This window comes from Delphinus delphis, chromosome X, assembly GCF_949987515.2.
Source record: "Delphinus delphis chromosome X, mDelDel1.2, whole genome shotgun sequence".
NCBI classification, from domain to species: Eukaryota; Metazoa; Chordata; class Mammalia; order Artiodactyla; family Delphinidae; genus Delphinus; species Delphinus delphis.
The window spans coordinates 116531356-116557769 of record NC_082704.1 but is presented as its reverse complement, the minus strand read 5'-3'; the positions used below and the strand labels follow the sequence as shown (position 1 = coordinate 116557769).

Below are 26414 nucleotides of genomic sequence, written 5' to 3'. Positions count from 1 at the left end.
TATGGATAACATAACCGTAATCTTTGTTATAAATGAAAAATGCCCAGCTGTGACCTCTAGCCCTAATAACCATCTATTTCTCTTCATCTGTTTACATCTTCTTTGCATCTTCAAGGGTCCTGAGAGAAAACAAGTGGCACACTCTGAGTCAGAAATTGATGAGTTTAGCAAAGTGACTATTCATAACAGTGTGGACAGGATTTAGGGAAATCCCCAACAATGGTGTGGCGTTTCACGGGTTGAGTCTTCACAGTCACAGGCTTCAAGTGGCAAGGCGAAGGAACAATTAGTGGAATTCAGGAAGAGTGGCCATGAGGGGGGAGCATCACCTGACCAGAGCATCATTGCAGGGTGGCAGCCATCCCACAGCATTGGAGAGGGAGGGAGCCCAGGGGTAAATACTCGGACCTTTTCCCCATTGGGCAAACCCATGCGGAAATCTGCCAGCTAGTGATGAAATTTGTGTACAGCTCAGCCTCTCGGGACACAGAGCCGGGTGGGAAGGCATGGAGCGTGGATTTGAGGGGCAAATGCATAGCAAGCAGCCTGCTAGGTAAGGCATCGTTGTCCCCTGCCCGTCTATCACCTGCTTTGTTCGCAAGTGTTTCATGTCAGTTTTCTTCCCAAGTATTTCATATTTTTGTTGCTGTTTTGCGTGGAATCTCTCCTATTATCCATCTGGATTAGTTATTGTTTATACGTGAGAAAGCTATTGATTTTTACATGTTGATTGTGTGGCAAAGTGGTTTGCTAAGAGGGCATTTGATTTTTGCTTGTGTGACTATCACTTACATGGTATGTGACCTGGGGAAAGTGCAGTATCTTTTCTGCATTAATTCTATTATTTGTTTAAACAAAAGAAGGATAATAAGATATTTACTTCATTTTTTTAGTATTTAATGAGATCGTACATATTAGGCAGTTAAAAGTGTCTGGTTCATAATAAACTCTCAATAAAGATGACTTATTATTGTATCTAATAGTTTTTCAGCTGATCTGGGGCACTATTGACTTTTCAATTCAGTAGATTAACCCTGATGGCTGTCAGCTGTTTTTCTTGTGACATACTTGGCAGTTTTCAAATTCTCTCCAGGGCAACTGGGCGGACTAAAGACCTTTAAACATAACTACTGATATTTTGACTCTACCTCCAAAAGGCACCAATAATCAGTTCAAAAGGGAGCGATTCTCCTGGGAACCCCACTTTGAGAAGCAGGTTTTACATGACCCTGGACTGCAAGTGCAGCTGCCCTCGTTTCATTGAAGTGAGGGAAACAACTGGAAGCTCTGCCACTGCTTAGAAACCAGAGTCCCTTTCAGCTGGGCCTAAGACAGAATGAGGGAAATTTAGGCGTGTCTCTAAGATACTTGTAGAACAGTGGTCCTCAATCTGGGGCACTTTTGCGCCCCGGGGGATATTTTGCAATGTCTGTGATTGTCAAGGGGCAGTGCTACTGGCATCTAGCGGGTTCAAGTCAGGGATGCTGCTAAACATCTTACAATGCCACAAAGAATTATCTCACCAAAAATGGCAGTAGTGCTGAGATGGAGAAACTCCTAGAAAAAAGGAGATCGGTCAACCAGGTTGCTTGGATGTAGACATGACATTGCCCCGATTGTGGTGGTAGAAATAAGAGGAAGCTGCTGCTTCTGCGGACCTCATGTCTGAGATAGCTTAAATACTCACGCTCCTCCCCCCAACCCCTAACCTTGTCTTTGCACTTGGAAGCTCCACGGCTGGCAGCCTGGAGTCTCTGTGACTCTAGGTTTCCTGCAGCCTATCTCTTCACTTCAGAAGACTCCAGACCTCGAATCACTCCATGCAGCCGAGAAAGGTATTTTCAGCACTGGGACAAACTCAGATCATTTAAATAACTAGACCTATGAGCCATTCTCAGAGAGAGGGGAGGGGAGGAGAGGGAACCCAAATCACATGCAAAAGAAAAATTTCTTTTAGAATCTAATGAGTTTTTGTAGTCTCAAATGTCATATCTTCGAAGATAAAGTAGATTTTTTTAATAATGTTAGAAATGGTTTTCTGGAGTGCGTCCCTAGTCTAGATAACTTTCAGGAAGTAAATGCTATTAATAGGTGTTTTCAGCAGCATGTCTTAGAGCCATGTTCTCAGCACGCTTTGAAGCTTCAGTACTTTGCTGTCTCTGAAATGTAAAGTTTGGTGTTTTCTCTTTACCTTAGTTGATGCTATTGGGTCCATCTCAGGCTGATCTTGACACCTCTCATGCTCTGCTCTCTTCAACCCGACCTCTCTGTTTCATTTTGGAAGAAGACTAGAAATGGTAAGGACAGCTAAGAGATCCCTAAAAAGTGTTATCTGTCATTTTTTTGTGGGAAGAACTGAAACCGGCCGGCAAGAGAGATGTTTAAGTATCTGTACTTCGGTTATTTGCTGAGGAAAACCTCTTCCATGATCTCTCACAATCAAGATTAATCATGGGGGTATTTTGTAATTTCAGATTAATCAATACTTGCTCTGTGCAACTTCCGACAGGAGTTACTGCATCCCACCCTGAGGAAGAGTGGATGTTTGAATTGGGGAAATAGCTTCTATGGGTCTAACTTTTTTCACCTCACCTTTTCAGCTTTAAAACTGTAGAAATCACTGAAGTTCCTTTCTGCTTTTTCTAGCGTTTGGTGGCGTCTGCACGAGTATGTGTGTGGCAGCAGGGGCAGACGGGCAGGAGTAGGAATACAGGAGCCTGGGCTCGCGTACGGTCACAGAAAAGCAGAAGCGGACCGGATGTAAAGCAGTCGGGGAAATGGGACCTTAGTACAGGATTGGGCTCAGTTCCACATACAGCAGAGACACGTGGGGATTTATAGGCCAGGAACAGAGTGAGGGTCAGTGGTTGGAAAATTACTAAGAGGAAACATCAGGGTTAGGGGGTGTTCTGGCTGGACCGACCTGACGGGGTTCTTGCTGAAAGCAGGCCAGGGAGATGGGATATCATCACCTGGGGGATGGTAGGGATGAGAGACTTGATCAGATAGCAGGGATGATCAGATAGCGTGGTCAGGGATTCTGGCTAAACTGACCTAACAGGATTCTTGCTAAAACTGGCCACATGGACACAAAAGCCCCCAAATCAAGGCCTAGTGACTTAGAGAAGGCTGACTAAAGTTTAGTCGAGGAGGGAGTCTGTCAGTGCTGGCTCTCCCAGTCACTAGCTGGGGGACCTTGGGCGTGTCACCTCAGCCCTCTGAAGCTCAACGTTTTTTGGCTATCAAATGAGCATTGCTGTACCTCTCCAGTTGCCTTGCAGGGCCGTTGTAGGGGCTCAGATAACAAAACATATGTTCAGATCCTTTGCAAGTGCTGTGCGGTATTAGGTATGCCTAAAGTTCTTCACAAAAAGACATCAGTGACCTTTTCTTGAAATTATTTTGTCACCCCAATTAGACACAATGGAGTGCCTGCACCAGGAACCCACTCTGACTTCTAGATCTGAATGTTGGCGCCTGGGCTCATTTCGTGTCTAAGGTCTAATGAAGAGTTAACCACAGGGCACTATGTTACAAAAGAAGCAACCGCTTAAAGTTTCATTTCCTAGAAACGCAGATGTCTATTTTTAGGCCAACCCATGCCCGCATCTGCCTTTGCCCCTTGAGGGATGGCATGGTAGGGTTGATCGTAATAAACAGAGCTCACATTTACTGACCACTTACTACAAACTGAGCATCATGCTAAGGGCTGGATGTCTCTGTGTCGATTTCACCCTCCAAGCAGCCTTGTGAGGCACAGATGAGGGAGCTGGGGCTTCAAGAGGGTTAAGAGCTTGTGATCTTGGCTGGGCAGCTCGACTCTGGCAGCGAGACCCCTCTGCTCTACCTCGACCAAGCTGGCCCGGCACACACTTCCACCCGGGACACAGTCAGTCACCGTGGGCTTCAATTATGATAATTTACTCCTGAAAAAAAATTGGGATATCTTTTATAAGGAAAGATGAAAACAACTTTTAAAAGAAGAAATAGAAAAGACCAAAAAGCATAGGAAAATTATTCAATCTTATGAATACTTATAGGTCAGACCCTTTGATATGGAAACTCCACTTCTAGAAACTCTTAAAGAAACAATCAGGGATGTCACAAACAATTTACAAAGATAGTCTATGCAGCATGGCAAAGGGAATATCTCACGTCCAGTGTTGGGAAGGGGTTAATTAATTGTGGTCCACCCATTAAGTGGAATGTTATGTAACCATCAAATCATATTTCTTAAAAGAATAGTGAATGACATAAGAAAATACTCATGATATAATGGTAAATGGAAAAAGCAAGCTAGAAATTAAGTATCGTATATTCCTGATGTTTTTAATGCACGTACTAGACACTTACTAAACGTTGGTTAATCTGTGATGACGGTTTGCCTGAGTAAATGGGTTACCTATTTTTCTTAATAGTTTCGCAAGAGAGCCCTGCGTTCTAACCATTTGACAGTTGAGAAATCAGAGGCTCAGGAGGGAAAGTGATTCACCAAAGTCAGAGAGCGCTTAGGTGGCAGAATAAGGATTTACAATCAAACCTTTCCACTGACGAAGCCCCTGCTAGTACTGAACTGCTTCTCACTGTGTGAAATAGATGCAGGAATAGGGAGATGAGTGTTAGAGGGAACATGCCAAAGTAACAGTAGTTAACTGTAGCAAATTTCTTCATCGCCAGAGAGATAATAAGGAATTCGTTTACTAAATTATTCAAAATTGATGGTTTAAAAGTCGGGAAGATGGTGTTGAAATTAAAAACAGTCATTACAGATGAACCAACCAGTGTCTTTGCACCCCATGAATAGATCATTGATATCTCTGAAGCCCACCAAAGTTTAGGCCTGGGATAGCAAATGATGGCCGTGGGTCATATCCAGCCTGCCACCTGTTTTTGTATAGCCCACAAACTAAGAATTTTTTTTAATCTCTTTAAATGATTGAAAAAGTCGAGGGAAGATACTGTTTTGTGGCCCATAAAAGTTATATTAAAGTCAATTTTTCGTGCCCACAATAGCTTTATTGTTAGTGTATTTGTTTACATATTGTCTATAACTGCTTTTGCGCTGCAGGGACAAATCTGAGTAGTTGTGACTGGCCCATTACAAAAAAATGTGCCAGTTGTGCTTTATGTGAAAAGGGGGATAGGGTATAATGTCAAGTAAGATTTAATATCTTACGGTCTTGGGTGCCTGTTGTGATGCGTAGTAGCTGTTGAGTTCCTAATTTATGTAAGACAACTTTATATCATTTTACTCTTTTATTTTGAAAGCTAGGTCTGTTGGGCTAAAATGGTAGAAGGGAAATGATACAAAGTCTCTTTATTTAAGTAAGTGGGTTATATCCTTGTATTTAATTTTTTGGTTGTTATATAATGAAACTTTGATGTCCATGGTAATTACATTTTACAGAGGTTAGCCTATAATTAGGAATATTTCAGAATTTGCAAAAAGGGGATATTTGGTCCTAAGTCTTTTAGGGAAATTCCCAGTGGAGGCTGGCCTATAAAACAATAGCACATAACTTCCCTTATTCTCTGCCCCTCCCTTAGCCCCTAGGGTGATACATACAGTGCACATCTGGTTTTCAAACAATTCAGTGTCATGGCAACGTGACAAAAGGTTAGTGAATTCAAATTCAGGGGTTTCCCACAATTGCTCCCCACTCCTTGCCTCTTCCAGGTTTCTTTCTCCTGATTCTCCAGTTGGCCATCACCTCTGGTTCAACGCAGCCCATCCATTTACGGGATCCCCCCCCCCCCGCCCCCGCGCCATGACATCCTTTGCTTCCATAGCTTGGTTTCAGTGACTCCCTCCACCAGAAATGCATATTCCAGCACTTCCTTTTCAACTCAGGCAACGTGGCTTTTTTTCTGCTCTGTGATCTTAAAAATAAATGGGAGGGGTAGCTGAGGGCACCTAGCTGTTGTCCCCTGAAGTCTGGCTCATAGTAGCCCGCAGGTATGTTGGCCTTCAGACTGGCTACTGGGTAGATGAGCGGAGGATGGAGAAGAATTTTGCTGCAAGTCATTAAATCTAACCAGATCATAGCCATGCAAAATTATATAATAAAGACCAGAAGGGGAATACCGATGCAATACAGAAAGGTGAGAGGTTCTACCTGCCACCAGGTAATCACACCCAACTTCGTCTTCCTGGAGGACTCTCTCCACCTTCCCCTCTCCTACCCCCAGCCCCTCGTGCCGGCTGCTCACTCTTAGCTGATAACCCAGCTTCCTGCTTCCCCGACTGCATCAGAGAATTGGAAGAGCAATTGGGAGAGATGGCCCACTGGCTCCCCTCTGCTTGTGTGCCCGCCTAGAGCTTCTGCACCCACCCGTCCTGCCTGACCTCCTGTCCAGTTACCCAGCATCGTGTAGCAGATCCCCCCAAAACCCACTGGCTTGATACCACCACTGTCCTGGAGTGTTATATGTGGCGGGCCCACGGGTTGACTGGGTTCACTGAGGCGTCTGTGGCGCTGGGTGTGTCCGCCACTTGCAGTCGGTGTCTGGGGCTGGACTCACCCCTGCACAGTTCTGGTGCCTGGATGGGGAGACTCCACAGCTGCGGGCTGCCACTGGCTCCACGTGGTCTCTCCAATATGGAAGCTGTGCTGTCTCCGGGCTTCTTCCAAGGCTGGTGGCTCAGAGCTCCAGTTCAAGTGGAGAGAGAGACAAAGAGATCACGAGAGAAGGAGTGCTTGGTGAGGTGAAAACACTCCCACCTTTTCTGTCCCAGCCTGGCAAGTCCTGCAACATCGCTTCTTCGGCTGCTCTCCTCCAGATACGGAAAAAAGCCTGCCCAGGTTCAGAGGAGGATGGGAGATAGGTGAACCAATTTGCAGACTCTTAAACTAAGGATGGAATTTTTATAATCCCTGCCAAAGCCAGTCTCCCCGCTAGTGCGCTGGGTCACCTCCCTGCTTTCCTCCCCTGTCTCTCCTGCATCTTCTTCGGCATTATTATTTACGATGGGGGTTTGGGGAAGTTTTTTCCGCACTCTCACCAGCATTACAACATGCTGTTATGCTTGCCATCCTCAGATATATCCTCTTGACCCTCTTGGCCCCGGGAACTACCACCGGTATCTTTGTTCCCAGAAATGTTTGCTGCCGGCAGCTCCTCCCCTCACATGCTTCCAAGAACTTGGAAGTCATATTTGCTTTGGCTTCACCTTCAGAATCTATCCAGTATCTGGCAAGTTCTCACCACCTCCACCCCTGCCAGCTGGGGCTTTTGCTTGAATTACCGTAATAGCCTCTTGCCTGGTCTCCACGCTTCCACCCTTCCCCTCGTTGTCTCTTTCAACACAGCAACCAGCATGATCCTTCTAACATGAAGTCAGACCGTAGCACTCTTCGGCTGAAAACCTTGCCATGGATCGGCCTGCCGCTCCTTGTTGGGATGGCCGACTAGGCCCTGTAGGCATCCTCAGCATGGGCCTGGGGCCCCTCCCTCTTTGTTTTTTAAATTGATTTATTTTATTTATTTTTGGCTGCGTTGGGTCTTCGTTGCTGCGCACGGGCTTTCTCTAGTTGCGACGAGCAGGGGCTACTCTTTGTTGCTGTGCGCGGGCTTCTCATTGCGGTGGCTTCTCTTGTTGCGGAGCACGGGCTCTAGGCGCGCGGGCTTCAGTAGTTGTGGCACCTGGGCTCAGTAGTTGTGCCTCGCGGGCTCTAGAGCGCAGGCTCAGTAGTTGTGGCGCACAGGCTTAGTTGCTCCACGGCATGAAGGATCTCCCCGGCCCAGGGCTCGAACCCGTGTCCCCTGTGTTGACAGGCGGATTCTTTTTTTGCCTTTTTTTTTTTAAACATCTTTATTGGAGTATGATTGCTTTACAATGTTCTGTTAGTTTCTGCTGTATAACAAAGTGAATCAGCTATATGCATACGTATATCCCCATATCCCCTCCCTCTTGCGTCACCCTCCCACCCTCCCTATCCCACCCCTCTAGGTGGTCACAAAGCATCGGGCTGATCTCCCTGTGCTATGCAGCTGTTTTCCACTAGCTATCTATTTTGCATTTGGTAGTGTATATATGAAGATATACAGATGGCCAACAAACTCATGAAAAGATGCTCAACATCACTAATTATTAGGGAAATACACATCGAAACTACAGTGAGCTATCACCTGACACCGGTCAGAAAGGCCATCATCAAAAAATCTAGAAACAATAAATGCTGGAGACGGTGTGGAGAAAAGGGAACCCTCTTGCACTGTTGGTGGGAATGTAAATTGATACAGCCACTGTGGAGAACAGTATGGAGGTTCCTTAAAAAACTAAAAATAGAACTACCATATGACCCAGCAACCCCACTACTGGGCATATACCCTGAGAGAACCGTAATTCAGAAAGAGACAAGCACCACAGTGTTCATTGCAGCACTTTTTCCAATAGGCAGGTGGATTCTTAACCACTGTGCCACCAGTGAAGCCCTGCTTAGACCGTTGTGAAAGAACAGCAGCCTGAGGTTCTGGGGGTCTAGGAAGGAGCACTGAGGTCAGTTAGCTCAGTCCCCATAGTGTGTAGATGAGAAAATCAAGGTTTAGGAGAATTCAGTCAGTAGATGTTCATCAGAGCAGTTGACTTTCTTTAAGTTTAATTTTTATTTATTTTTTATTGAAGTATAGTTGATTTACAATATTGTGTTAGTTGCAGGTGTACAGTAAAGTGATTCGGTTATACATACATACATATGTGTGTGTGTATCTATATTCTTTTTTCATTCTATTCCATTGTAGGTTATCACAGAATATTGAGTAGAGTTCCCTGTGCTCTGCGGTAGGTCCTTGTTGTTTATCTATTTTATATATAGTAGTGTGCATCTGTTAATCCGCTGCTCCCAATTTATCCCTCCCCCCTTTCCCAAACAAACCATAAGTTCGTTTCCTATGTCTGTGAGTCTCTTTCTATTTTGTAAATAAGTTCATTTGTATAATTTTTTTAGATTCTACATATATCATATGATATTTGTCTTACTTCACTTAGTATGATAATCTCTAGGCTGACTCCTGATCTGACTTTGAGTTCACAGGAGCTAAGCCCCAGAATACATAAACATGAGAAGTCAGACTAATCCTGGTCTTCCTCTAACTTGTTGCAAAACTCAAACCACTGAAACTCATTTCCTCCCTCCTGCCATCTGTCCTTCTATGTCCTCAGATTGCATCCATGTCAGGAGCTTGCAAAGTCTTGAAGCTAAAAACAGTCAGCAAAGCACAAAGTTAGACTCATCTAAGTCCATGTGTTTTCCTATTAGGAGTCATAGCTCTACAACCGTAGGCATTCTAGCAGGAATCTAAAATGGATCTCACATCAGGAGAATACACTTCTGAATACAGTCCTGCCACAAAAATGAGGCATCTAATGGGACACGTGTCGCCTCTTCAGAGGGTTGTGTATTCAAGCTTCTGTTTGAAGGGTGGGCAGGCAGCCTTACCTTTAGGCCTGACTAGACCCCATCCCACAAACTCTTCTTTCTCCCCTGCCGTGGATTTCCCTGAAAGCAGAGAGTTCTCTGCTTGGGAATATACACGGCTTCTGAGACGCAGCGGTGGAGGAATTTGGTTCCTAATTGGGCAGGAATGGTGTCTAACTCATCATCATTCCCCTCCTGCATCTCACGTAGTGCCTTGCATGGAGGAGATTATTGAGAGAACAGAACACCTGTGCATACAGAATCAAACATTCCCATTTTTACCACAATTAGCTCACAAATTGAGCATCCAAATTTACCCAGTGTATTTGCATGTGTAATTAGGTACGATTCATGACTAAAGCCGGGCCTATTATGGTGTATTATGCTATTTTACAAATCAAATTCCTGAAAGACTTATGTTTGGGGCAATCACTGCCAAAAAAGCAGAAAAAAACAAAATAACGTGGATTATTTGTATGAAAAAAAAAAAAGAAGCCTGGCGTTATGCTGAACGAACGCTTACATTTGAAAATAGCATTAGTTGAAGCGAAGGTCCTAGCTTCAGTCTGAAGCAGGTAGTTGCCCATGGTTTGAAAGGAGAAATTTCCATGGGAATAAAGGAATATTTCACATTTTAAAATCATCTTCTCAAGAATATCTTTTCGTTCTTAAGCCTCAAAGGTATTATTTCTCTGTAAATAACAAATTTAGAAAGGCTTTGTTCATTGACTCAGGTTTCTTCCTCACCTGCTTGATCAGGGTCCATCTGTGAGTTCCAGGCAGCCTGCGCAGAGAGCCGAGAGAAGGCTTGCCTTGCATACAGCGTTCCAAGGGCCATTTGGGCTGGGACTCAACGACTGAGTATAAGACAGGGACAGTCCCATTCTGGCTGTGCCTGTTCCCAGGAGAGACAAATGAGCTCTGTGCTCTCACTAGGGTTTCGGGCTCAAGGGGCCAGAACTTCTGAGACAGCAGATTGCCTAGAGCTCTTCTGTGGGTCTGCTTCCCACAGCCTCCCTCTGACTGCATCCCCTTTGTCCTCTGTGGCTCTTTTCCCATTTCAGCCCTTCTTTTAGAGGCCCCCAACCCTCCTGGTCTCTCCTCGTCCCCTTGTCAAAAACCTGATCTTTGGAAAGACTTTGCTATTTATGATCATTGAGCCTTCCATGGGATTTGAAGAATGTTCAAAGCCTTGATTTACTCAGCAGATACTTATCTTGTGCTCAGGAGGTGGCAGGCATCATCATCACAAGTAAAGACAAGTCCGTGAACCTCAGAGTGTTTAGCACCTAGAGGGGGCGATGGGTGAGTTGATACCAAGACCCCTGGAAAGGTAAGCTAGCAGGATGGCTGAGGGCCAGCTCTGTATCTGAGTCGCCTGGATCTTAGAGCTAATTCCACGTGCAAGTGGAAGGTTTTGTCTAGACCAGGGGCCTGAAAACTATGAGCTCTGGACCAAATCTGTCCCACCACCTGATTTTGTGAGGTAAGAATGGTTCTGACCACCTTAATTCGTTATGTTCTAAATAGTTATTTAAGTAGCCACATAACAGCCTCAATTTGGTCTACAATATTGGCTGTCTGGCCCTTTACAGAAGAAGTTTGCCAAGCCCTGGCCCTGACCAGCACTGTCTAATAGAACTTTCTACAATGATGGAAAATGTTCCCGTATCTGCATGCTCAAATACGGTAGCCATGAGCCTGATGTGACTTTGAGCCCTTGAAATATGGTTAGTGTGACTGAGGAACTGAATTTCAAAATTGCACTTAATTTTAATTCATTTAAATGTAAACAACCGCATGTGACTGGTGGCTATCACATTGGCCAGAGCAGCTTTAGACCATTTAAGTCTAAGGATTCTGTATTCTCTCAGCGTTCTTCTCTCTGAATTTAATCAACTTCCCAGAGGCTGTCTGAGTCAAGAGGAAGGCAACACTCTTAATCAGATTTTTTGGGCCCTGGACTGGCGTTCACTGTCTGCTAGAAAATGCTTAATGGAAAGTGCTCGAAAAATGCATGAGAGCATACACTTACTTCCTCTTCAAGCTGTATCTGTGACATCTGCTGTTGTTTGGGGTAAGGCAGTTGGCTTTTTCAACCCCACAAGGCCCCAAATTAAGGAAGTCTTAATCATCTTTAGAGTTTAGGCTGCAGGCAGAGAAAACCTCACTTAGCAAAGCTATATTTCCTTCTATCCCTGCTTGCAGAACTGGAGCTAAAGTTAGCCTCCCATTCCTGCTAGGCTAACTTCAGCCCTATAGGTCATTTCTCTCATAAGATTGCCTAGAACAAGAAGAAGTCATCAACACATGCCATCATTATGAATATTGTCAAACCATTTCCCCTAAGAGTAAAGTTGCAGTTGGCATTCTGGGCATGTCATGTACAGCGTGGTGACTATAGTTAATAATATTATACTGCATATTTAAAAGTTGCTAAGACAGTAGATCTTAAGAGTTCTCATCACAAGAAAAAAATTGTAACTATGTGCAGTGATGCACGGTAACTAACTGTGGTGATCATTTCACGATATATACATGTATTAAATCATTATGTTGTACACCTAAAACTAATACAATGCTATATGTCAATTATATTTCAATAAGACCGGGAAAACAAAAGTCACAGTTGGCAGGTATTCTGCCTTCCAAGGTAGCATAGGTGACAGTAGTATCAAGTGTTTTTGTGACAGCGTAACATGGGTCACTAGTTTTTTAGTTTCCAATACCTGAGTCTTTCTTTCTTTTTAAATTAATTTTATTGAAGTATAGTTGATTTACAATGTTGTCTTAATTTCCGCTGTACAGCACAGTGACTCAGTTATACATTAATGTGTATGTTCTTTATCATATTCTTTTCCATTATGGTGTATTACAGGATACTGAATACAGTTCCCCATGTTCAACAGTAGGACCTTGTTGTTTATCCATCCTATATATATTAGTCTGCATCTGCTAATCCCAAACTCCCAGTCCATCTCTCCCCTACCCCCCTTGCCAACCACAAGTCTGTTCTCTGTATCTGTTTCTGTTTCATAGATACGTACATTTGTGTCATTCTAAATTCTACGCCACTAAAATTAGGTTTGCAGTCATGCAATAGAAATTCCAATTAACACTGGCTGAGCATAACAATCTTGTGATTTCTCATAAACTCCTAGAAGTCAGCAGTTCAGAGCTTTTGTTTCCACTCTGCTCTATGAGGTCATGCAAGGATCTACATACTCTGGATCATCTACCTTGTTGCTTCACCAACCCTAGCACATTTTCCTCATTTGCATCATTCCAAGATGGTGGCTACAATATCCATATTACAAGAAGCCGGATGGAAGTAGACAGGAGGAAGGGGAAGAGTCTCACTGTTTAAGGACATGTCCCAGAAATTACACATCTCACTTCCTCTCCCATCACATTGGCTTTAACATAGTCATATGGTCATAGCTGCAAGGGAGTCTGAGAAATATAATCTTTTTTCAGAGTGGCATATGCCCAACTCCAAATGGAGATTCTATCACTATGAGATGAAAGAAAGGGGAAAAATATATAGATATAGAACAATCTCTGGAGCCTCTGAGAATAATAAAAGGAATTGGGAGTATCAGGAAATACTCCTGGAATAAGAACAACATACAGTTAATCTACACATATGCAAGTGGCAGCATCTCATCTGGAAAGAACTAATGGTGTTCCACATTCTATTTTATTTTATTTTTCATTTATTTTTTAATTTTTGGCTGCATTGGGTCTTTGTTGCTCCGTGTGAGCTTTCTCTAGTTGCAGTGAGCAGGGGCTACTCTTCGTTGTGGTGCACGGGCTTCTCATCGCGGTGGCTTCTCTTGTTGCGGAGCACGGGCTCTAGGCAAGTGGGCTCCGTAGTTGTGGCTTGCGGGCTCTAGAGCGCAGGCTCAGTAGCTGTGGTGTCTGGCTTAGTTGCTCCGTGGCATGTGGGAGCTTCCCGGACCAGGGCTTGAACCCGTGTCCCCTGCACTGGCAGGTGGATTCTTAACCACTGTGCCACCAGGGAAGTCCCCCACATTCTATTTTAAATCTGTATATTTTTTCCCTCCTCCACTAGGCTTTGAGCTCTTTAAGGACAGAGATTCTATATCTGCTGCTCCTAGTAGGTATCCAATCAATATTCGTCAAATGAAAGAATGAATGAGTCAGTAGAATTCTGATTTTTTTTAAATAAATTCTTTCTCACCAGATACTTGGTACAGTTTCAAGCTAAAGAACTGTTGGGGGATTTCCTAGTCCAAGCCCATTGTCTTGATCTAGGAAGGTTGTCTGGGTCCTCGGTATCCCATATTGTTATTTCTGTGTCCATCATCCTCTTGTAGGGGATCTCCTCCTGAGCACAGTGCCCACCTCTGAAGGGTACACAGAGAATGAACTATGAAGGCAGGGCAGGACCCAGTTCGTCTAACCTCCATCTGGAGTTCTTTTCACAAGCTCAACATGTAATCAGTGAAGTAGGAGATGAGAGGAGAAGGCAACTGCTTCTGTCTGGGTTGATCCCAGAAAGCTTCTTGAAGAAGATAGGTTTGAACTGGGCATTATAAAAGCAGAGCTTCCTAAACCTTTCCCCCCAAGGAACCCCAGGGCAAATAGAAGAGGGAGAATATGACCCCTGAGGAGGCTGGGGGTGTAGTCTGAAGGAACCTACTCCAAGGAGAAATTTCTTTTAACTATTTTGCTGTTTCACTATTCATTCATGTATGCATTCATTCTTTCATTCATGTATTTAGCAAACATAATGCAGCATTAAGTGCCAGACATTGTCTTTTATGAAGACACACAAGACCCTGCTCCCTTGAAGCTTACGTTTTCATGCAGAATAGATGTAAAGCAAGTAAGCACGTAAACCAGAAGCACATAAACGATCAACAAGATAATTTCTGATGGTGCTTAAGGCTAAGAAAGAAAGCAGAATAGTCTAGTGCAGAGTACATATACCTCTCTGTGCCTCAGTTGACTCATCTGTAAAATGGAAATGATAATAGAGGTCTACAATTCCAAAATCCCCTAACTGAAAGCTTTGTCCTAATTCAGTTGATGGCAAACACGACTTGATCTGAACTCATTTGGAAGTGCATCTTGACCTGAACCGAATTATGTAGTAGTAGTAGTAGTTGTTGTTCTTCCTTTTTTAAAATCCCACTTAGAGTGGACAGTCCTGTGCTTCACTGCACAAATTTTTGTGTGTTTGATTATGAGATGCTGCCCCAGACTCCAGTTGGAGTATTACATAATACGAGGTACATGCACCATATTACCTTCTACGATCCGAAAAATTCTGAGTTCCAAAACACATCTAGGTCCAAAGGCTGTGGATAAGGGGTCGAAGACCTCATGCAGTTATTATGAGGATTAAATGAGTTCATATATGTAAAGCACTGAAACCGTTGCCCAGCATATGGTAAATGCTACCTAAGTTACCTACTGTTCCTGCCTTTATCACTATTCTTACATGGGAGGGTATTTAGAAAAGTTGCCTAGAGACGGCCTCTCTGAGGATGTGTCATTTAAGCAGACAGCCAAGGGATGAGAATGACCTGGCTGTGGGAAGAGGAGGAGAAAGATAACTTCGGGAAGACGGAACAGCAAGTGCCAAGACTGGCTCAAGTGCAGAACAGAAAACAGGCCGGATGTCTGGTGTGTGGTCCAACAAGGGGAAAGGTGGTTCAAGGTCAGAGTGATAGGCTGGAGTCAGAACATGCACGATATAAACAATGGTGAAGACTTTGGACTTCATTCAAAATGTAATAAGAAATCGTTGTAGTTGATCTGATTCGTGTTTATAAAGACTGCTCTGATGCTCTTGATGGATGAATTGTGGAGGAGGAAGGGGGCAAGGGAGAGCAGGTCGGAGGCCAGTGCGTAGTACAGGGTGAGACCTCATGGCAAAGTGGAGTAGGGTTGGGGTAGCAGACAAGGAGGAAAGTGGACAGGTGTGAGAAAAAGTTCAGAAATAAGGGAGAAAAAGACTTTCTGATTAATTTTGCATTCATTGTAATTTATAATATGTCCATGTATAGAGGCTGCGAATGTCACAGTCATGGTCTCCAGTGTGTTAAGGTCAGTGGTTTGCTGGACCCAGCTCCTGGGAATGGGATCGGAAGAGGGCACCTGGTTCATGATTTGTCTTTGTCATTTATCCATTTGGTCCCTGCCTGGACCTCCCTGGTCCTTAATATCACTCTTAGCAGCATTACTTATTGCCTTTTGATAGTGGGATTCATGAACCCATCATGTCTTCCGACAGAAGCATAGCTGAGGATGGGTTCAGGGTCTGGGATCCTGTTATCAGGGACCATACAAATAGCTCACTGTACTTATCCCCTTTCCCTCTTCTAAAGCCCTTCCCCCGCATCTTGACTTAATCCCTCTTCCCTGAGTGGTGGATGCTTTTCCTGAATCTTTGAGTAAGATTGATGCCCAAGGAAGATACACTATTTAGCTAAGGGCTTCCCATACTCCCGGCCTTTGCCACATCTTCCCAGGGATCTGACTGCTCCAGATTGAGAAGTACAGCCTTAAAAGATAACCAGAATTCTGGTGGGTGGCAATGGTAGGGAAGAGGACTCCAGGTGGAGGGGCTTGCAGGTCAGGGAACTGCAAGCTGGTCTTGGGCTCAGTGATTAGAGAAGCTGGTAGGGGAGTTGTATGAGGTCAACCTAGACAAGGAGATGGAGCCAAATTATGGAAGGCTTTGGACACCGTGATCAAAAGTTAGGGCTCGGGCTTCCCTGGTGGCGCAGTGGTTGAGAGTCCGCCTGCCGAAGCAGGGGACACGGGTTCGTGCCTGGTCCAGGAAGATCCCACATGCCGCGGAGCGGCTGGGCCCGTGAGCCATGGCCGCTGAGCCTGCGCGTCCCGAGCCTGTGCTCCACAACGGGAGGGGCCACAACAGTGAGAGGCCCGTGTACCGGAAAAAAAAAAGAAAACTGAGGGGAAATTTTGCTTATTTACCCTCCATTGGAGGAATTAAGGGAAGTAGACACTTGGTTTATTAGATATCAGTATGACTGGTTGATTCAGTCAGTTGGGAGGACAGAAGCATTAATGGAGCTGGAAGTCTGCTGTAGAGACACAGGCTGGATCATTCCATGGATAAACACCGGTTAAATGAAAACCAGTGTTCTGGAGGAAAATACTGCTACAAGTCCTGAAACTGGAGAGCAAGCCTGTGGTTAAACCACCCTACGCAGGGCAAGCTCGAGTTAATATGATGGTTAGTAAAGCTCTTCAAGTGTGTCCCATGTTCCCTTTTAAGGTCTTTCTTCCCAGGGTGCAAGTGTCTCTCATGCTAAACCTGGATGCCCAAGAATCGCCATTAAGAGTAGGTTCCCACGTGTCTCAGTTGGCCTGAGGGAGTCTTAGTTTATGCCTGTAGTCTTGGCATAAATTATTAACAGCCCCTCCCTTTTCCTTCCCATGAGTATCCTGTTTGATCCATTGGGGGTCACCCAGGCAGTGCCCTGACTCTCTACCCTCCCCTTTCCAAATTTGTGTAATATAAACCCAATGTGTAGGGAAAACGTTCATCCCCAAATCATCTCGGAGATGATTTCCAAAAACAGCCCAAGAGGAAAGCCCGGCTTATAGATAGTAGTGCCAAAATGGCGGGAGTTGTGCGACCTTGGACAAATCAGTTAATATCGCTGAGCTGTGTCTTAATCTGTAAAATGGGGGTAATGGATCACCTTTGTTTCCCTCCTTAGAATATTAAGAGGCTCGAGTATTGTGAAGGACTCTTCTAATGTGTGCCAGAGCAGGCTTAACAAACAAACATTAACTGCACTAAAGTTTTTCTTTCCAGATGTAGCTGCATTTTAACATTCCTTCACCCCCGCACACCCCTCTCAAATTTCAGCCTTCGGCAGCTAACTGATGGCTCTTCCATTGCAGCATTCTAAATAACAGTGAATAGGAAAACGCTGCTTCTCCCAACTTAAAAGCTATAATACTGAAAAGCTAAGATGCTAAAAGCTAAATATGTAACTAAGTTTTTTATGAACCTCAGTAATTGACAACTACAGTCATGGGGTGGAGGTCGGGGTGCTGTTTAGACCGGTGAGAACCATCAACCCGGACTATTTAGTTTCAAATGTAGCAAAAGAGAGGCAGCAAACGGGAATTTTAAATTCTGATTCTTGGTGTATTTTAGAAGGGCCATTTGTTCTTTCTTATACTTTCAGGTGTTTCTAATGTGGACCTCGAAGAGACAATTTCTCATCCTTTTTAACATGATCCTAATTTCCGAACTCCTTGGGGCTAGATGGTTTCCTAAAACTCTGCCCTGTGATGTCACTCTGGATGCTCCAAACGCCCATGTGATCGTGGACTGCACAGACAAGCATTTGACAGAAATTCCTGGAGACATTCCCACCAATGCCACCAACCTCACCCTCACCATTAACCATATAGCGGGTATCTCTCCAGCGTCCTTCTACCGGCTGGACCACCTGGTAGAGATCGATTTCAGATGCAACTGTGTACCTGTTCGACCGGGGCCAAAAGACAATGTGTGCACCAGAAGGCTGCAGATTGAACCCAGCAGCTTTAGTAAACTCACTTATTTAAAATCTCTTTACCTGGATGGAAACCAGCTTCTAGAAATACCTCAGGATCTTCCTCCCAGCTTACAGCTGCTGAGCCTTGAGGCCAACAACATCTTTTCGATCATGAAAGAGAACCTAACAGAACTGGCCAACCTCGAAATACTCTACCTGGGCCAAAACTGTTACTATCGCAATCCTTGTAATGTTTCGTTTTCCATTGAAAAAGATGCTTTTCTAAATATGACAAATTTAAAATTGCTCTCCCTAAAAGATAACAATATCTCAGCTGTCCCCACTATTTTGCCACCTACTTTAACTGAACTCTATCTTTATAACAACATCATTGCGAAGATCCAAGAAGATGATTTTAATAACCTCAATCGACTGCAAGTTCTTGACCTAAGTGGAAATTGCCCTCGTTGTTATAATGCTCCGTTTCCTTGTACACCCTGTGAAAATAATTCTCCCCTACATATCGACCTAAATGCTTTTGATGCATTGACAGAATTACAAATTTTACGTCTACACAGTAACTCTCTTCAGCATGTGCCCCAAAGATGGTTTAAAAACGTTAACAAACTTAAAGAACTAGATCTTTCCCAAAACTTCTTGGCCAAAGAAATTGGGGATGCCAAATTTTTGCATCTTCTCCACAACCTTGTCCAATTGGATCTGTCTTTCAATTATGAACTTCAGGTCTATCGTGCATTTATGAATCTGTCAGATGCATTTTCTTCACTGAAAAACTTGAAAGTTTTGCGGATCAAAGGCTATGTCTTTAAAGAGCTGAGAAGTTCATACCTCTCCCCATTACATAATCTTTCCAATCTTGAAGTTCTTGATCTTGGCACTAACTTTATAAAAATCGCTGACCTCAGCATATTTAACCAATTTAAAACATTGAAATTCATAGATCTCTCAGTGAATAAAATATCACCTTCAGGAGATTCAAGTGAAGATGGCTTCTGCTCTAACATGAGAACTTCTGTAGAAAGTCATGGGCCCCACGTCCTTGAAGCATTACATTATTTCAAGTATGATGAATTTGCAAGGAGTTGCAGGTCCAAAAGCAAAGAGCCTCCTTCTCTCTTGTCTCTTAATGAAGATTGTTACAAGTATGGGCCGACCTTGGACCTAAGTGGAAATAATATATTTTTTATCAAGTCTTCTGAGTTTCAGCATCTTTCTTTCCTCAAATGCCTAAACTTATCGGGAAATAGCATTAGCCAGACGCTTAATGGTAGTGAATTTCAGCCTTTAGTGGAGTTGAAATATTTGGACTTCTCTAACAATCGGCTTGATTTACTCTACTCAACGGCATTTGAGGAGCTACGCAACCTGGAAGTCCTAGATATAAGTAGTAACAGCCATTATTTTCAATCAGAAGGAATAACTCACATGCTAAACTTCACCAAGAACCTAAAGGTTCTGAAGAAACTGATGATGAACAACAATGACATCGCTACCTCCACCAGCAGGACCATGGAGAGCGAATCTCTTAAAATTCTGGAATTCAGAGGCAATCATTTGGATATTTTATGGAGAGATGGTGATAATAGATACTTAAAACTCTTTAAGAATCTGCTGAGCTTAGAGGAATTAGACATCTCTGAAAATTCCCTGCGTTTCTTACCTAGTGGAGTTTTTGATGGTATGCCTCCAAATCTGAAGACTCTCTCCTTGGCCAAAAATGGGCTCACGTCTTTCAACTGGGGAAGACTCCAGTACCTGAGCAATCTAGAAACGTTGGACCTCAGCTACAACCAACTGAAGACTGTCCCTGAGAGATTATCCAACTGTTCCCACAGCCTCAAGAAACTCATACTTAAGAACAATCAAATCAGGCACCTGACAAAGTATTTTCTACAAGATGCTTTCCAGTTACGGCATCTGGACCTGAGCTCGAATAAAATCCAGGTTATCCAAAAGACTAGTTTTCCAGAAAACGTCCTCAACAACCTGAACATTCTGTTTTTGCATCACAATCGGTTTCTGTGCAACTGTGATGCTGTGTGGTTTGTCTGGTGGGTTAACCATACAGAGGTGACGATTCCTTACTTGGCCACAGATGTGACTTGTATGGGACCAGGAGCACACAAGGGCCAGAGTGTAGTGTCTCTGGATCTATATACCTGTGAGTTAGATCTGACTAACTTCGTCCTGTTCTCACTTTCCATATCGGCAGCTCTCTTTCTGATGATGATCACAACAGCAAACCATCTCTATTTCTGGGATGTGTGGTATAGTTACCATTTCTGTAAGGCCAAAATAAAGGGCTATCGACGTCTGATATCACCAAATTCTTGCTACGATGCTTTTATTGTGTATGACACTAAAGACCCAGCAGTGACAGAGTGGGTTTTGGATGAGCTGGTGGCCAAATTGGAAGACCCAAGAGAGAAATGTTTTAATTTATGTCTCGAGGAAAGGGACTGGTTACCAGGGCAGCCTGTTCTGGAAAATCTTTCCCAGAGCATACAGCTTAGCAAAAAGACAGTGTTTGTCATGACAGACAAGTATGCAAAGACTGAGAATTTTAAGATAGCATTTTACTTGTCCCATCAGAGGCTCATGGATGAAAAAGTGGACGTAATTATCTTGATATTCCTTGAGAAGCCCCTTCAGAAGTCCAAGTTTCTCCAGCTCCGGAAGAGGCTCTGTGGGAGTTCTGTCCTTGAGTGGCCAACAAACCCACAGGCTCATCCGTACTTCTGGCAGTGTCTGAAAAACGCCCTGGCCACAGACAATCACGTGACCTACAGTCAGGTGTTCAAAGAGACAGCCTAGCCCTTCTTTGCAAAATGTGACTGCCTAACTTACCAAGGAGAGGCTCGGCTGCCTAGATTGGCTCATCCGTGTCCCACCAAAAGAGTGTTTTAAACTTTTCCAAGCCCTGAGATTGCCCATATTGGAGAGGAGTCACCGATAGATGACAGAGGAACTGGAAAATTGGGATTTATATAAGCGTCAAGTCATCTTTCTTAGCTCTCTCTGTCTCCATTTGCAGTTGAGTCTCTGCCTTCTGCTCCTGTATAAAATACTGTTGGGAGAAGGGTGGCAAGTAGAGGACATGGCACTTTGATTCTCCTGGAATTGTGATTATTACGTAAACACACAGTCACTAAATTGAAAAGAACTGCGTTTCTACCCTTAAGAAGTACTGGTATGTGTGGAAATAGGGTAAAAAAAAAATGCTCAGGGTCTACCTATATGACATTAAAATGCACCAGAGTTAATTAGTGGGAATAAACCAAAAACAAAAACAGTTAACTCCTCAACCAATTGCTTGAGTGTAATCTAGCACCCCCTTCTGTGCAGACTGAGTGTTGGCACCCAACAGGTGGTTGCTGCTCAAGTGCTCCTCGCTCGTTTCCCCTGGGCCTGTTATTGGGTTCTGTGGGGAAATAGAAACATCTTTGCCATTGATGGACATAGTCTCCTTACAAATGGGAGAAAAATAAAGTGCTCTGCCTTTATGCAAAATGATGCTCTTCACCTTTGATGATAATTTACCTGCTTAAATATTGCTGTGGACTAAATGTTTGTGCCCACCCCCAAATTCATATGTTGAAATCCTAACCCCCAATATGATGGTATTAGGAGGCGGGGTTTTTGAGAAGTGATTAGATCACGAGAGTGGAGCCCTCATGATGGGATTACTGCCTTAGAAGAAGCAGCCAGAGGACTGAGGATACAAAGAGAAGTGGGCAGTCTGCAAGCCACAAGAGGACTCTCACCAGAACCAGATCGTGTTGGCACTCTGATCTCAGACTTCCGTCCTTCAGACCTGTGAGAAATAAATGTTTGTTCTTTAAGCCACCCAGTTTGTGATGTTTTGTTATAGCAACCAAGCTAAGACAAATATTTTCATCTGCATTGAAAAGTACTGTATCCAAAGAAAAATTGCCTCATCCAATGATCTTTCAAACTGCTTTGTTAACTAATACTGTATATTTATAATCATCTGAAACCTTGATCCATCAACATTAGACGATTTTGGTGGTAAACTCTGAAGAAGGACCCCAAGAGCGTGTATTTATTTAGAATTATCAGGCAGGGATGACAACTGCATGGATTCCTTTAAATTTGGGGGTCGGGGGAGGAACAGAGGTTTTTCGACCTTAACACTGAGAAAGCCTCAGTCTTGAGCTTCGGCTTCACTACTCAGAAAAAGAACAGAAAGGACCAAGATGTTCTGAAGACACACCTTCCAAGTGGGTATAAATCTGCATGAGTTCAAAGTTTGAAACGTGACCAATTTGCTTTTATTTCGTGAAAGAAGTTATCTACAGAGGTGTCTGTGCCCTTTGGAAGATAGTGTGTAAGGGTTCACATCTGAGAGTATGAGCTGGGAGATACTGTATTTTCCTCGTATGTGGAAAAGCCACAGGTTTTACTTTAAGGATGGCTATCCATACACAGTATATAAATTATTTCCAAAGGACACATAATCAATTAATAAGAGTCACAAATTCCCAAATTAATCTCTGGATTGAATAGAGCCAATGATCTGACAACCTCTATAAACTTGATTGTACTTCATAGATGCCTTCTTCGGTGAAAACAAAGATAGCATCATAAAAACTGGCTTTGGCATGATAAACTTTCTTCTATTAAAACACATAAATACAGGGACCTCCCTGGCGATCCAGTGGTTAAGACTCTGTGCTTCCACTGCAGGGGGCACGGGTTCGATCCCTGGTCGGGGAACTAAGATCCCGCATGCCACGAGGTGCAGCCAAAAAGCACACACACACACATAAGGTTTAAGCTATTTTGGTGATTCATGAAGCACTTGAAGACAACTTAAATATCTGAAATGGATCAAGAGGAAGGGAAACTGAGAACAATGCAACTCAGAAACCACAACGTATTTCAACATGAGATTGTGTACAGTGGTTTGTTGTAAGAAATGACCAAAAGCACTTCAACAGATGGTTTTCATTTTAATTCCTTTGTAATCTCGACAAGTCACTCTTTGAACCTCCTGACAGTCTTCTGTGGAGTCTTGTTCTATTGGAGCCATTCATAGATGGCACAGATCAAAAGCCACCAACTCAGGCCACCAGGAGCGCATGATGGCTAGTTCTCCTGCCAAGCTCTGAGTGTCCTGCTCTCAGCTGACCTGCTTCTGGTTGGCGCTGCTCTAGAAGGGACTCCTGATTCTCCATAAATCCCACTCTACCATCAAGGGGTTCCCAACCTCTTTCAACCCTGAACCTGGCCAGGGTGTGTCCTTCCTCCTCGGATAGAGGCTGTACCTCAGCAAGACTTGGGCATCTGTTAGGATCCAAGCCAAGGGAAGCGTTAGGCAGGTAAGTGTTAAGGCTGAGAATAAGGCAAAGCAAGTGTTTGCAGCCCATAGAACGGAGAGAAGATGAGTCTAACCATAGCCCCGCTGCTGACTCAGGGTCTCTTGGCCCCATCCTCACATCTACTTCCAGCTCTATCTGTCTGAATGGTCTTAGGTCCAGCTGGTCTCTTAAATGTAGTCAGGGAATACAGAGTATATGAGGGGGGCAGTGGTGACTTAACAACCTGGGCGTCTTGTTCCCCAGTCTCCAAGGAAACTGTAATGGGGACAGCAAGGATGCACACTCTTCTTTTTCAGGAGCCTGTCCCCCTCCACCCCCATAAAACATGCTTTTTATTTACTTCCTCCTTCTCATCCTAACCAGAGAGAACCAGGTTGCATCTCCTGTGAGGTATTTATGCCCCAGTTTTAAAACGGGGGTGGGGATAAGGTTTGATTTGTCCTGTACCTCTCCTGCACGCCCTCAAGTGGGCAGAGAACACTGGTTATGGGACAGATTTACTGGCCTGGTGTGGAAGCTCATCCCTCCTTAGAGCCTTGGGATACCAGGCCTCAGGAGCAGTTAGTAGTGGGACATGCCACCAGTCACCTCTGCTGGAAGCTCGAGCCCTTGAGCCTAAGAAGCACTGGGAATTCTTTGTATCTTCTGAAGTACAAATATCAGTGTGGGAGGGAAATGACCAAAGAACGTGATTGAGGGCGACTCAAAAGATGTTCTCTGGAGAACACGAGGACTGAAAGTGAATCCCTGTCATTGAGTTAATGTAATGAAGGAGAACACGAGAGGCACCAACCAACCAACCAACCAACCAACCAACCTAGTGAAGGGGAAGGGTTACAAAGAGAGGAGAAAGTCCCAAACTTGTGATGAGATTGTGTGGAAGAAGGCCTGGTGACACGGGCCATCCATGCTGGTGACACTGAGATGACAACAGGGCAGTGTCACACTGTTTGGGGTTTTATATGTTTTTCCATCTCTCTTCTTTTGCCTTCCCCTCCCTCTCAGTTTCCTTTTCGGCTTTAGGCACCCACGGCAAGCCTCGTGTCCTACACAAGAATGAACAGAAAGAGCTGTTGTTGCAGGTGGATTCTTCTGTTCGGAAGCGGTGGTTTGGTGTGTACTTTTGGTTTAAAACTGGTCTCTTTCCCACACATACAGAGTAAATCCCCACCTGCTTCAGTGAGCACGAGCTTCTGTAATTGGCATGGTGAAACCTTCCCTGGGTGACACTGGCCGGACTCTCTGTCACATTCAAACTCATATTCTTTCAGCTTATCCCAACTTTCAAGCATGTGGGTTAAGAAACTGAGTAAGATCTGGTGCTCTGCCTCAAGATGACCCTACTGCTGGGTTGTAATTAATTTCTAACGTGTTTGCCATGACATTTCAATGATTGTATTTCTTCATGTATATATCCCTTCTCCCTCTTCGTCATTTATATTAATTGTTTTGGAAGAGCCCAGACAAACTGACTGAGGAGGTTTGAGTCCCAGTGTCTCACAACAAGCACCCTCCAGAGAGAGTCTGTTAGGTTCTGGAGGATAACAGGAAGCCCCCGTGGCCTCGTGGCAGTTTTCACACATCCCTAGAGCCCGCCAGTGGTCAGGGTGAGGTGGGCAGATGCTTCCACACACAGAAAATGGTTCTCAGTGTCCTTCTGGCTGGTGACACCCCTGAAGCAAAGGCCAGACAGAGACAGCCAACTAGGGCACCATCTTTGTCTTGTATGATACACATGACTACTTCACTTCTCACTGGCCAAGGAGATGTAGCGGGTCAGAGATTCCAGAGGCTTTCAGAATAGTGAATTTCCTGAGCTTACGTCTTGAGCCATAGAAGTTTGTAGGAACATCTCCATGAACCCATATCTGAGGCCCAGTGTCCAGGGGGACCAAGCTGCTAAGAAGAGCAGGGGTCGGGGGGCTGTTTGGGCAGTTAGAACTAGCCTGTTGTCCTGCAGTCACCCTGGAACAGTGGGTAACACTCCTGCGCCAGGTCCAAGAGGAGGCCCGCCAAGCAGGACCTTGTAAGCAGGTGATATGCATTAAATAAAATGGTTTACAGTGCCCATCTCACTGCCCTAGGTCCTCATTTCCCACCATTTAGTTGCCTTTCGAAGGAAGCTGAATTAGAAGAATGAGTTTTAAAATAATCACCAATTTGGCTCCTACTCTTGAGGACAGGCCCCCAAGGGGATGACAGGGTGAGGAGAGAGCAAGGAGGATCTTAGGATGAAGGGCGGAGGGTGAAGTCACTGGTACCGGGACAGTGTTATCGAGTGGGGGCTGCAGGAGGAAGAGGAGGGAAGGAATCATATTTATTAAAATAGCAGCAAAGCCAAGTTCAAGGCTTCATTTATTCTGTTAAATCTTCACCTCAGCTCTATGAGGCTGGTATTAAGAGCCCCGTGTCAAAGAGGATGGGTTAACTCAGAGATGAAGGTGGGGTCAGACATGTTAAGTCAACTGCCAAGGTCACAGGGGCAGTAGATGGCCCTGCCCCGAACTGACCCAGCTCTGTCCAGCCAGGTCAGCTGTTTCTCCAATTTTACAGGGAATCAGAATCACCGAAGGAGCTTGGAAACCATGTGGTTGCAGGCCTCCACACCAGAGGTCCTGATCTCTGGGATCCAGGACTCTGCATTTCTGAAACTAGCCCAAGTGCTTCTGAAGCAGCTGCTCTGCAGAGCCCCGTTTGGGAAGGGCCACATCTTCCTTTGGGATACCAGGGACTGTTAACTCAGGGATCACTTCAGCAAAGAAAGCCCGAACCCCCAGGTATGCTCAATTTCTCTTTCTCCTTCTGTGTATAACCCTCAGCACTCTTAACCCACTGCTTGGAAATGGAGCTGCACTTCAGCTCAAATTGCTTCCCATTAGGCACTTGTTTTCAGGAGGGATATAATCGAACCGTACAGGATTGGCAGTTCTGTCCAGGGCTGAAATGTGAAGACAGTTTGGGCAAGCACACTGAGCAGATTTGGGTAGAGACAGAGGCAGGTGGACAACTGATGCGCAGTCCCGTAAGTCCTGACCAGTAGAGCTGCTGCTTGTGTTCATGATTTAAAGGATGTCTTGACTGTAATTTTCCTAGTATCTGACTGAATTGGACACTGA

General features: G+C 44.4%; 1 protein-coding gene across 3 annotated transcripts; it reads left to right on the top strand.

The window, feature by feature from the left end:
- Positions 1 to 530: 530 nt before the first annotated feature.
- TLR7 (toll like receptor 7) lies at positions 531 to 25960 on the top strand. 3 transcript variants are annotated; one of them, XM_060002237.1, is made up of 4 exons: positions 531 to 553; positions 1730 to 2297; positions 17621 to 23298; positions 25852 to 25960. In XM_060002237.1, the coding sequence occupies exons 2-3, from the start codon at positions 2295 to 2297 to the stop codon at positions 20768 to 20770; spliced, it is 3153 nt and encodes a 1050-aa protein (XP_059858220.1). In that variant the 5' UTR covers positions 531 to 553; positions 1730 to 2294; the 3' UTR covers positions 20771 to 23298; positions 25852 to 25960. The 3 variants fall into 3 exon arrangements, with proteins under 3 accessions (XP_059858220.1, XP_059858219.1, XP_059858218.1); XM_060002236.1 differs by lacking the exons at positions 531 to 553; positions 1730 to 2297 and adding an exon at positions 5853 to 6102; XM_060002235.1 differs by lacking the exons at positions 531 to 553; positions 1730 to 2297; positions 25852 to 25960 and adding an exon at positions 5853 to 6126 and having other exon boundaries at positions 17621 to 23479.
- Positions 25961 to 26414: the final 454 nt, after the last annotated feature.